General features: G+C 47.3%; 1 protein-coding gene across 2 annotated transcripts in view; it reads right to left on the bottom strand.

Moving 5' to 3' along the window:
• The window catches only part of LOC149461700 (potassium voltage-gated channel subfamily E member 2-like), a 169,437-nt gene that overhangs the window by 2,518 nt on the left and 153,535 nt on the right, over positions 1 to 13,384 (bottom strand). The window contains exon 1 of one of the 2 annotated variants that reach the window (XM_089677945.1): positions 1,730 to 1,811. The exons of the other annotated variant lie outside the window; for it this stretch is intronic. Within the exon in view, the coding sequence (XP_089534071.1) occupies positions 1,730 to 1,766 (37 nt within the window). The 5' untranslated portion in view covers positions 1,767 to 1,811. Of the gene's footprint in view, positions 1 to 1,729; positions 1,812 to 13,384 lie in introns of those variants that run through there. 2 annotated transcript variants of the gene reach the window in all.

The raw sequence follows: 13,384 nt of genomic DNA, 5'->3' as shown, positions 1-13,384 counted from the left end.
TCCCAGGGGCCTTCTGGCAAACTACATGTGAGTTATCATGCTGGTTTTAGTTGAGCATTTCTTTCTTTTTGAAATTCTTCTATATATCTAAGACTGGTGAAGCACCCGGGCAACTTTTGTTGCATGTACAATCTCTCCAGTCTGAGCCACTGAGGCCCATAGTGGCCATGGGTCTCTTGGTCATCTCCCTCACTAGTCTTCTTCTTAAGCAGTCAATTACCTTTGGTAGACAGCCTATTCATACAGCTCCCTATACACTTTCCATTATTGGATGGCTAATTTACCTCTACTCCAAGGGATATTTAGCGACCTGGAAATGTTCTTGTATCCATTCTCCATTTTGTGCTTTTCATTTGACTTGCTTGGAGTGTGTCTGGTGTAGCTTATGCCACAATACTGACTCACCAGGACCTTCCAGATGTACGTTTCTATACTACAGTCACTCCAGTGATGATTTAGATGTGAAATATTAAAGGGGTTGTATACCTAAGCAAAAATATATTTTGTTTTTTTATTTGTACTGTAAAAAAAGAAAATCCTCCGTGAATGTCCTATGACAAGAAAATATGAAAACCTCCAGGTGGCGAATACTTTTTACAAAGATATCTATATTTGTGTTCTTTGTATCTAAATTGGCCATTGAGCATATCTATATTATAAGAAACCTATGACCCTTTCTTATGAAACAGACTTACTTTCCTAGAATTCCCATCTCTGTAACGTCATCTATATTTTATTTCTAGTTGTACCCATTATGCAGATTATGTATGAAAAGCACTAGCAAGAAATTTCCATATAGTGACCAATCAGCTTTCAATTGCCCTTTGCACAGTAGAGATCCGGCCTATTCTGACACTTTTTATTTACAAATAAAAATCAGCATTTTTTTTGCTAGAAAATTACTTAGAACCCCCAAACATTAAATATTTTTTTAGCAGAGGCCCTAGAGAATAATATGGTTGTTGTTGCAATTTTATATGTCACATGGTATTTGCGCCATGATTTTTCAAACGCAATTTATTTGGAAAAAAACACTATGTATAACCCAATTTTTTTGGTAAAATATTAAAAGGGATGTTAAGCCAAGTAAATAGATACCTAATATGGCATGCTTTAAAATTGTGCACGCTCGTGGAATGGTTCCAAATTAGGCTACTTAAAAATCTCCATAAGCAAGGCTTTAAAATTTTTTACGGCTACCAGTTTAGAGTTATAGAGAAGGTCTAGTGCTAGAATTATTACTGTCACTATAATGTTCGTGCCAATACCATTTACATATGTGAACGCGACCTATGTATATGTTCACCACTGGGGCAACAAGGGCGCTTTAAAAATGTTTTTTATAAATTTTATTTTATAAATTTATTTTTTTATTTTTACACTGTTCCTTCAATTTCTTTAAATCACTTTAATTGCTATCACAAGAAATGTAAACATTACTTGTTATAACAATAAAGCATGGCAAGTACTTAAACAAGTGTACTATACTTTTTGGACTGTGGAGGTCGGTTGAGTTGCAGAAGCACCCAAGGTTATCCATCTAGCGATCTAGAGGTTTACCCTGCTTGGATTTGTGGAATTTTTTTTATATACAGTATATACAGATATGTATGTATGTATATATATATATATATATATATATATATATATATATTCTGTAATATATATATATATACACTGTATATGTCTCAAACAATAAATAGTGTAAAAACTAATTTTGTGTACTTACTTTTCAGGACGGCACCAAATTTATGCCTCTTGATCATTTCATGCTTCAACCACCTCTAAGACGTTGAGCTCATGTGCTTTGCTATATAAACCTCACAGCTTTTATCTTATCGTAAAGGACAAATATTAGTCTAGAACACGGATTTCTTTTGTTTCACATTTCTACTTGGTCATGTGATGCAATATTCACAAGTCATGTCCTTGGGGATATTTGTATGGAACAATATAGCTGCCTTTTTTCCTTTTTAGGCGGTTTCATTCAGTCTTTTCTCTTGGATAGACATAGACATACAGACATCCACAGGAAATTTTCAATCGCAAATCGCATCATGAAGTAGAATCCAACACTACTAATAGTAAAATGAAAAAACCTCATACAGTACAGAAAAAAAAGAAAAAAACTGGGAAGAGTTATAACCTTTCCTGACCTTATCACAATGAAAAAAAAATGGCATTCAATTTAATAGCAGTTTTCTGCACTAGAAAGGTTGTTTTGCTCACCTCTGCAATGACCCATATCTCCCATCTCCACTTCATTCTGTTTCAATATGTTTATTGGGCTTAACAATAGGAATAAAAAAGGTCTAAGTCAAGCATGCGAATCGCCCGCACAGCGGCTGAGTAATAAACAACCAGTATAGACTGAGCAATAATAGTTCAGTCAAATATATAAAAAATATCAATAACACTGTTCAACAGGTAAAAAGTTTTGGGCATAAAATTAGCTAATCTTACATAATTTTGGGGTGCTGAAAACGAAAATGACCCTAAAAAATGTTGACTGGCTCTAGTTTCCATGATATATTCACCCATCTAATGACGTAAGCCATTCAAACTTATGATGCAACTTCAGCTGCATATTGCGCAATTGATACTGGTGACCAATAGAAAATTGCATGTATACTGAGATGATGCAATATTTGCCTTTAATTGCATCACTTCACTGCATAAAAGCTGCAGTATCTGTAGCTGATTGTAGTTCGACAGCGTCTTTACATTTCCTTTTATGCTTATATAGGCTACTCAGTAATGCCTCGAACTTGTGTGAATAAAGCAGATAATTTTTGCTATATCTGCGGTGAAATAACTTTTATCTCACAAAAAAGGAGGATAACAGGAATGATTAAGAAAGCCTTCAACTTGTATTTTGGCTGCAGGATAGGAGACCAGGACAAGAGCTGGGCACCACATATATGCTGCAATTCTTGTGGGACGGCACTGGAGCAATGGTTGAATGGAAAAAAGGCATCTATGCCTTTCGCTGTGCCAATGATTTGGAGAGAGCCAACAGATCATGTTAGTAATTGTTACTTTTGTATGGTGCCTCCAATTGTAAAAGGGCTAAATAAGAAGAAAAAGTTATCTGTGCACTATCCAAATATTCCATCGGCAATACGTCCAGTTCCTCATGCAGAGGGGCTACCAATTCCTAAAGCACCAGAATCCTTTGTGGTTGAGTCAAGTGAGGAAGAACCTGAAGCGTGTAGTCACGTGCAGTTGTAAGAGATAGCCCTTTCCTCGAATACAAGAGAAAAGCCAAGAGAAGCAAAACCGACACAAACTGAAGACAAAACTAGTGAGAATCCTAAGTATTAAAATGATTCAACTTAGCTTATGGCTATAATTTTTCTTGGTAATCCTATGCAATATATTATGCCATTTAGGCTTCGTTATGTAGTCAATATCACTTGCTTTATATTTGTGGAAAGACATCTATCTATATAATTATTGTGCATTATGTAGTCATTACGCCTATAGTAGAAAACGTTCCGTTTACAGAAAAACTAGAGCCAATTGACAAATTTCATTGTTATATTTGAACTCAGAATGTGAAATTCATTAACAAATGGATCCTTTTGTTTCCAAAACTGGCAAAAAATAAAAATTTGTTGAACAGTGTAATAGAAGGAATCTGAGACATTGGAATGATACTAATGAATATGGAGAAAATCCAAAATTCACTCACAGACACTAAAGGGGAGGCTCTTCACCTGCAGCCAACCCTGTAAGACGGTGACTGCGTGAATATGGGTAGGAAAGAGCTAGATGGAGAAAAAGAGAGAAGAGAAAGAAGTGTGGGAAGGAAAGGAGGAAGAAGGTGGGGGGGGAACTCGGATGTGGAGGCCTCGGAGGGGGCAGTCAGACAAGGCCTAGGCATGATGAGTTGAGTGATGGGAACTCATATGAGATCCAATGTTCCCAGACCTTAAGAAGTTTAGTGTGGGAGTCAGTCAAGATACTGGGCATTTGTTCATGAAGCATCATTGTGGTCAGTCATGTTTTAACCCCCTGAAAGGCCACACGCTGGGTCTTCCAGGCTTGCACTATAGTCCATTTAGCTGAAATAAAAAGATATGTGTCCCATTTCTTCTGTGAGAAATATAAGAGGGTAATGTAAGAGGCCCTGCAACTAGAACAGGGTCTGGAGCAGGCCAAAGACTCTGGACCAAAGCCCTACTAGCCTGGGGCAGGACCAGCAGATATATAGAACATCTCCCCTCGCTGTCCACAATTACGGAAGCATCTGTTACTACTTCCAGGGTAGGCATGAGAAATCTAGGCAGGGACCCAATACCATCTGAGTAGAACCTTGTATGCTGCTTCAAGTGCGTTTGTATTGAAAGAGCATTTGGCAACTGTTTTCCAAGCCTTTCTCCAGTCCTTCAAGTCTAAGGGGGACTGGAGGTCTGTTCCCATTGGGACATGTAGTAGAGGGATGTGTGTCCATTTAGGGATATGTAGATGAGAACCAGGAGCCTCAGGGACATGCTGACATGCATGTTCAAAAAAGGTCTTCCTATATGGGTGGGTAGACGTGTGGCGCAGGGCAACAATCCAATGTTTTAGCTGAAGATACCGGAAGTGCTCTCTGGCTGGGGGATCATGTGTCTCCCTGATGGCTTCCCAAGATGGGAAGGAGTAGGAAGAAAGCAAATTGTGAACCCACATAAAACCTTGAGAAAACCACCAAGAGAACGTCTGTGACTCCTCCAGACTCTAGGGGGAAAAGAGGGTTGTGGGTGGGTGATAGGAAGTAACGGCAGAAAGAGGGACATCAGGTTGCCTGAATAGCGGACTGAGTCCCAGATCTGAAGGCTATGTAACCTCAAGGGGCTCAAAGAAGAGGGGCGTAGTTTCTGAGGGAACCAAAGCAAAGCATGCAGTGAGGAGGGGTCACAGTTGGGAAGTTCAAGCAAGACCCACACAGGGACATCCAAGACCGCATGAAGCATAGCTACAGAGGAGAGCTGTGCCGCCACATAATACCTAGAAATATTAGGGACTCCCAAGCCCCCTTGTAGTCTATGAATGTAAAGAGTTGATCTAGGAACTCTAGGATGTTTTTGGGTCTCAATGATTCAGAAATGGTAATGTGCAGAAATAGTAAAGGGCCTTAGGTAAGATCGTCATTTTCACTGCAGATACTGTATCCTCCCTATCCAAGAAAGAGATAGGTATTGCTAAGAATGCATAAGTGTGTAGTATGAGGAAGTCAATTTAATGCCCAAGTAATCAATTGACTGAGACGTCCAACGACAGGGAACATGCTCCTGGAGGCATGTAACAACGTCTGAAGGGAGGGTGACGTTCAGTGCTAAAGTTTTGGAAGGGTTGAGGCGAAGACCCAAAAAGGCAGAAACTTTGCTAGTGTGAGCTACAGGTTAGGAAGAGATATGAGTTGATTAGTCAGGATCAGGAGGGCGTCATGTGCCAAAAAATGTGTTTTATATTGGGTCCCAGCATAGGCCACCCAAGATATATCCATATTGGCCCTAATCGCTGCCGCTAACGGTTTCAGCGCCAAAATAAAGAGTGCTGGAGACAATAGACAACCCTGTCAGGTGCCAAGAAAGATGGGGAATGGGTCGGAGAGAAAATTGGCATATTTCAGTGAGGCCAACGGTGATGAATATAGAGCTTTGATCCAGGAAAGAAAGTGAGTCCCAAAGCCCCAGCGCGTCAGAGCAAATTGGAGGTAGTCCCAGGAGAGCAATTCAAAGGCTATATAAATGTCTAGGGAGAACAAGAAACCTGGTATTTTGCATTGGTGAAGGATATGGATAAGGTGAATTACTGTACGGACATTGTCCCCCCCTTGTCGCCCTGGGATGAAGCCCACCTGGTCCCTGTGGGTGAGGGCCTGAAGGTATTGATTAACACGGGAGTTTAAAAATGTTCCTCAAAACCTTCAGGTCCACATTCACATTAGGATGAAAAGATTGTGGATTGAAGGCCTCCTCAAACAATTTAGGAATCATAGTAATGTAAGCTTTGAACAAGTCCGGTGAAGGCCTTGCACTATCTCGCAATGAGTTAAAATAAGCAGTGAGATGTGGAGTAAGAAAAGATGCAAATTTTTTGTAGTATAGTCCAGAGAAATTATGTGGGTGTCAGGGAATGGGAAGATCGCCTCGGCGATCGAATCTGCACATGCGTAGAATCCTGACAAGACATACAGGCAGGCAGGCACTAGGACCCAGGCGCGCCTGTCACCGATGACTGCGCCGGGCAGGCACTAGGACCCAGGAGCGCCTGTCAGGAGTTGGGCGGCCTATTTAAACCCAGCTCTTGCAATGCTCAAGTGCCGTATGGTCTTACCTGTTACCTGTGTTCCTGTTTGATCCAGTGTTCCTGAATACCTTGTTGCTGACCCAGCCTGTTCCTGATACTGCTGTCTTCTCCTGCTCTGATCCCTGGCTTGTCTGACCATTCTCCTGCTTAACCCTGCACGTTCTGATCTTCTGTTAACGAACCCGGCTTGTGACCAGTTTATTCCTCTGCCTGCTGACTTTGTACCACACTGCCACCACTGTTACCGACCCAGCCTGCCTGACGCTGCTCTTGTGACCTCCTCACATCAGACTCTCACCTGCTATACACCTCCAACGGTGCTTCTACCACAGCTGGGTGAACTCAAGGGCCGCGACCTGGTCTCGGCCTGCTCCAAGTCCATCCCCACCATCAGGGGCCCTGGTGAACAAGCAGGTAGGGATTTAGATTCCGCGCCTTGGGGGAATCCGGTCTGTGGAGTGCTAGAGGCTACCGCTGTAGGATCCCTGACAGAACCATACGGCCATGACAGAGTCTGGAGGAGGACCTTCACCCTGGGAAGAGATGTGCCAACATCTGGCAGCACTCACACGAGCGGTGAAGACCCTGGAAGAGGGATACAAGCACCTGGAGGGACAGGTTCAGAGCCTGGCCGCACCAACACCCACAACATTGGGCTCAGTGGGAACACCTCCCGCCACGGGTTCAGCAGGGCCTTCCACTGGAGCAGCATTTACAATTCCTCCGCCAGAACCAAGAGTACCGACCCCTGAGCGGTTCAGTGGGGATCGAGGGAAGTTCAGGGCCTTCCAAAACTCCTGCCAGCTATACTTTGACCTGCAACCCCGGACCTTCTCTTCAGAATCACTGAAGGTGGGATTTGTTATATCCCTGTTGCAGGGCGAACCTCAGGGATGGGCCCATCGCCTGATGGAGGCCCACCACCCACATTTGAACACTGTGACCACCTTCTTTAAGGCAATGGCACAGCTGTACGATGACCCGCATCGAGCTGCCTCGGCTGAGGCAGCCCTCTATTCTCTACAACAGGGACGCCGGGCTGCAGAGGATTATGCTGCGGAGTTTAGGCGCTGGAGTGGAGATACACAATGGAACGACGCAGCCTTGCGCCACCAGTTCCGGTTGGGACTGTCGGAACCACTGAAGGACGAGTTGGCAAGAATAGGGGTTCCAGACTCCTTGGAAGGTCTAATAGATCGTGCGATCCAAATTGATCGCAGACTGCGGGAAAGGAGACAGGAGAGGTCCAGCCAGGGGCAAAGAACCTCATGGATGCTGCCAAGAGTACCAGTCATGCCAAGGGTCAGTGTCGGCAATCGGGGCCCAGAGCCGTCAGAGGGAGCCGAACCTATGCAACTCGGCTTGATGCGACCTTCCCTTTCTACTGAGGAACGACAGAGGAGTCGGGCAAACAACCTGTGTCTGTACTGCGGAGCAGCGGGTCATATGGTGCGCTCCTGTCCGGAGAAATACTGTAAGTCCTCTATTTTCTCTAATATATCTACTGTGTGCACAGGCAACCCCACTCACTTGGCTGTACCTGTGTCTTTTCAGCTCCCAGGAGGAAGCATACAGGTGACGGCTATTATTGACTCCGGGGCATGTAGCTGCTTTGTTGATCTCAGTTTTGCTACCCAGCATCAGATACCATTACTCACCAAAGAACATGGGTTGAATATTTTCTTGGCAGATGGGTCTCAAATAAAATCGGGGACGGTAGATCGGGAGACTCCTCCCATACACACCACAGTGGCGGGACATCACCAGGAGTTCCTCCGTTTGGACGCCATCGCGTCCCCCCTATTTCCAGTTATTCTGGGGCTCCCCTGGCTACGAGCTCACGACCCCCAGATTGACTGGAAGACCGGGTCAGTCCAGTTTCCCTCACAATACTGTCAGGAACATTGTTTATCTAAGTTATCATTAAATACACAGGCCCTACTGGCTGTAAGCCCTGATGCCGAGTTAGCCCAAATTGTGCCTGCGGCCTACCACCAATTCTTGGATGTATTTAGTCCACGGGGGCAGAAGTTCTTCCCCCACATCGAGCATATGATTGCCCCATTGATCTGCTCCCAGGTTCAGAAATCCCTTTTGGCCGCATTTTTCCACTATCTGAGCGAGAACTAGGGGCACTAAAAGAATACATTGATGAGAGCCTCCGTAAGGGATTTATCCGCCCTTCCACATCACCGGCCGGGGCAGGGATTTTCTTTGTCGAGAAAAAGGACGGATCCCTGAGACCTTGTGTTGACTACAGGGACCTCAACAAGATTACGGTCAAAAACCGCTACCCCCTTCCTTTGGTTCCAGAGTTGTTTCAGAGGTTAAAATCAGCATCCATTTTTTCTAAACTGGATCTCAGGGGTGCCTATAACTTGGTAAGGATACGTGAGGGGGATGAGTGGAAAACGGCGTTTCGCACTCGGTTCGGGCATTTTGAGTGTCTAGTCATGCCTTTCGGGTTATGTAATGCACCAGCCACCTTCCAGCACTTTGTCAATGACATTTTCAGGGACTTCCTTGACATTTTTGTAATCGTCTACTTGGACGATATCTTGATATTCTCCTCGTCTTTGGAAGCACATTGGGGACATGTTAGGAGTGTGCTAGAACGTCTCCGTCAGCATGGACTCTACGCTAAAGCTGAGAAATGCTGTTTTGAACAGAAAAGCATCTCATTTCTTGGTCTAATTATCTCCACCACGGGGATCGCTATGGACCCTCAAAAGATCTCGGCCATCCTGGAATGGCCTGCCCCCACGGATAAGAAGGGCATCCAGAGGTTTATTGGGTTTGCCAATTTTTATAGAAAATTTATAAAGAACTTTTCAGGCCTGGTAGCACCCATTACTCAGCTCACCAAAGTGGGAGTACGTTTCCAATGGACCCCAGCAGCACAGGCAGCTTTTGAGGCATTGAAAAAGCTATTCACAACGGCTCCCATTCTGAACCATCCTGATGCATCATTGCCCTACATACTAGAGGTAGATGCATCGGAAGTGGCTGTAGGAGCAGTGTTATCACAGAGGGTAGGGGCCAAGGAGCTGATGCACCCAGTGGCTTTCTTTTCTAGGAAGCTCTCCCCTTCGGAAAGGAATTATGATATTGGGGATCTGGAATTACTGGCCATTAAGACCGCTCTGGAGGAATGGCGATATCTGCTAGAGGGGGCCCCACATCCCATTCTGGTCTATACCGACCACAAAAACCTCGAGTACTTGAAAACCGCTAAACGCCTCCGTCCACGCCAGGCCAGATGGGCATTGTTTTTTGCAAGGTTTAACCTCCACATAACGTATCATCCTGGGTCAAAAAACACTAAGCCAGATGCTCTTTCCCGGATGTTTGAGGACCCTGGAGAGAACCCCCAGCCAGACACCATCCTGCCAGCAGGTAGCTTCCTACTGCTTCAATCTGAGCTGTTGTCTAAATTGCAGGCTGCTTCCACCCGGGTCTCTGACCTGCCTGGAGTCTCCCTACTGAATAAGGAGGGACTCTTCTGGAAGGGGGAACAAATCATGGTACCCAAGGAGGTCCAGTCCCTGGTGTTAGGTTACTGCCATGACCATCCCCTAGCGGGGCACTTTGGGATACATAAGACTATAGATCTGGCACGACGCACATTTTGGTGGCCAAACATGGCCAAGGATTGTGAAGCGTACGTGAGATCTTGCCCCATCTGCAACCGGAATAAACCTACCAGAGACAAGGCCTGGGGCCTATTGAGACCTTTACCAATACCTGACCGTCCCTGGAGTATGATCTCCTTAGATTTTATTGTAGAATTGCCACCCTCGCAAGATCACACCGTGATCTTTGTGGTAGTGGATCGCCTTTCTAAAATGGCCCATTTCCTTCCACTAGCCAAGACACCATCTGCCTCCGAAACAGCCCAAGTGTTCATTAGAGAGATTGTGAGGCTTCACGGAGTGCCAAGAGAGATTGTCTCAGACCGGGGGGTGCAATTTACGTCCAAATTCTGGAAAGCGCTATGTGAGGGGCTGGAGATTAAGTTATCTTTTTCGTCAGCATATCACCCCCAGACAAACGGGCAGACAGAACGAACCAATCAGACTCTCGAGCAATATCTGAGATGCTACACATCGTTCCTGCAGAATGACTGGCTGACACTTCTACCAATGGCAGAATTTGCATATAATAATGTGAATCATTCCGCCACCAACCAATCCCCATTCTTTGCCAATTATGGGTTCCATCCTACCTTCCTGCCAGACCTGGTTCCTGAGAACTCAGTCCCGGCAGCCCAGGACACCTTAGAGTTCTTTACTACCAATAACAAGGTATTACAGGAAACAATGGCTAAGGCCCAAGAAGACAGTAAGAGGTTTTGTGACAGGAAAAGGAAGGGAGAATTGGTCATACACTGTCAGGGATCACGGCGCCGGAATCCTGCATCACGGCGCCGTCCCCCCGCGCATGCGCACTGGCGGCGAGCCGCGGCTGACAGGACGCCGCGCATGCGCAGTAGAGAGTCGAGGGCGCGCCTCAGGCGTCCAATGAGAGCCGGGGGCGCGTCCCAGCCAGCCAATGACAGTGCAGGGCGCACTATTTAAAGATGCCCTGCACTGTCACCCATTGCCGCAAGGTCTTATGTGATCCTGGATACCTGCTCCTGTTCTGTGACCCTGTTTTCGACCCTGACTACGCTGCCTGCCCCTGTGTTTGACCCGGCTTGTCCTGACTACTCTGCCTGCTCCTGCGTTTTGACTCGGATATCCTGACTATTCTACGGACTGATTTACCTGGCTGACCCTGCATGTGACCTGACTACTCCTTGCCCGCTGATTTGGTACCCCGCTTACCCCCCACGGAACCACTATCCGTGCCACCCTGCTGGGGCCGTCATCCGCCTCATATCTGGCTCTCCCGGTACCTACACGCATCCCCGGAGGCCTTCCCAGCCGCTGGTGGGCCCGCCCAGAGGTCGTGACCTGGCCCGGGACTGTTTCAAGTCCATCCCCACCATCAGGGGCCCTGGTGAAGGCACAGCCCGGGCTTAGACCCCACGCTCTGGGTTGGTCTATCAGTTGGCAGCCGGAAGGCTCCGCCTGGCGGATCATAACAGTACCTTGCGGCCATGACAGAGCCAGGAGGTGGACCGGCGTCCCTAGAGGATATTTGCCAGCACTTGGCAACTTTGACCCAGGCCTTCCAGAACTTCCACAGTCGCTGCGCCCGACTGGAAGACCGCATGGAGACATTATCCCCCCAGACTCCCCCTGCTCAGAGTCCCCCGTCTGTGGAACCTCCCGCTACCCCGACATCCGGAGCGGTTGCCACACCCTTAGCTCCTGAGCCCCGCGTTCCCCTGCCGGAACGGTTCCGTGGTGACCGGAGCCGCTTCCGAGCCTTCCGGAATGCTTGCACACTATATTTTGACTTGCAGCCCCGCACATTCTCCTCCGAGACCGTCAGGGTGGGGTTTATAGTCTCTCTCCTTCAGGATGAGCCCCAGGATTGGGCTCACCGTCTGATGGAGAGGCGTGACCCCCAGCTTGACTCCTTGACCAAGTTCTTTCAGGCCATGGCAGTATTGTATGACGACCCTCAGCGGGCTGCCTCCGCAGAGGCTACCCTATACTCTCTGCGGCAAGGCCGCCGGGCAGCCGAAGAATACGTGTCCGACTTTAGGCGATGCATGGGAGACACCAGATGGAACGATGCGGCCTTATGTCACCAGTTCCGCATCGGGCTGTCTGAGTCTCTCAAGGACGAACTAGCACGAGTAGGCCTACCAGACTCCCTGGAAAGACTGATTGAGTTGGCCATCCAGATTGACCGTAGGTTAAGGGAACGTCGGCTGGAAAAGAGCAGCCAGGGTCAAAGGGTGGCATGGATCCCACCGAGAGACACAGCTCCAACCCCAGGGAACCATCCCCGAGGCACGGAATCGGGGGACAACCCGGAACCCATGCAGCTGGGACTGGCCCGTTCCCACTTGTCGGTCGAGGAACGTCAAAGGAGACGATCGCTGAACCTATGCCTGTACTGCGGGGAAGCTGGTCACCAGGTGCACTCCTGTCCTGCAAAGATGAGTAAGTCCGCTTCCTTTTCTTTTACCTTACCCGCAGGAAGGGATGATCAGTCCAATTACCTGGCCATACCTGTGTCTTTGCAGCTCCCGGGAAGAACACTATCGGTGACCGCAATCGTTGACTCTGGAGCTTGTAGTTGCTTTGTCGACCTGACTTTTGCCCACCGGCAAAAAATACCACTGCAGACCAAAGAAAGGGGGTTCAACATCTTCTTGGCAGACGGCTCCAGTATAAAATCAGGGGTGGTGGACCAGGAGACACCACCCATTTTTACCACAATAGCAGACCATCACCAGGAGTTCCTCCGTTTAGATGCCATCGCATCACCCCTATTTCCAGTCATTCTGGGGCTCCCTTGGCTGCGGGCCCATAACCCCCAGGTTGACTGGGAAAGGGGGACGATTCAATTTAGGTCACCCTACTGTTTGAATCACTGCCAGGTCACGGGATCCGTGGGTCCCCGGTTCCTCCTGTGCTTGGACGGTGATGCCAATCTATCCCAGACTATTCCCCCGGCCTACCATGACTTCTTGGACGTTTTCAGTAAGCGAGGGGCTGACGTTCTTCCCCCACACCGTTCTTACGATTGTCCTATAGACCTCCTACCCGGATCTGAGATCTCGTTCGGCCGGATCTTTCCCTTGTCAGAAACGGAATCGGGTGTACTGAGGGAATATATTGACGAGAACCTGCAGAAGGGGTTTATTCGTCCTTCCACATCCCCAGCCGGGGCCGGGCTGTTCTTCGTAGAGAAGAAGGACAAATCGTTACGGCCCTGCATAGACTACCGTGATCTAAACAAGATAACGGTAAAGAACCGTTATCCCTTACCGTTAGTCCCTGAGCTCCTCCAGAGATTAAAATCGGCAATGATATTCACTAAACTAGACCTGCGGGGGGCCTATAACCTTGTCCGTATCAGGGAGGGGGATGAGTGGAAGACGGCCTTCCGTACGAGATTCGGTCACTACGAATATCTAGTGATGCCATTCGGGCTCTGTAATGCACCGGCAACCTTCCAGCAT

This window comes from Staurois parvus, unplaced genomic scaffold (genome assembly GCF_062004578.1).
Source record: "Staurois parvus isolate SC_StPar_1 unplaced genomic scaffold, SC_StPar_1.0 ptg000195l, whole genome shotgun sequence".
In the NCBI taxonomy this organism is placed as follows: Eukaryota; Metazoa; Chordata; class Amphibia; order Anura; family Ranidae; genus Staurois; species Staurois parvus.
The sequence above is the reverse complement of the archived record's forward strand: the minus strand, read 5'-3'. Positions and strand labels throughout refer to the sequence as shown.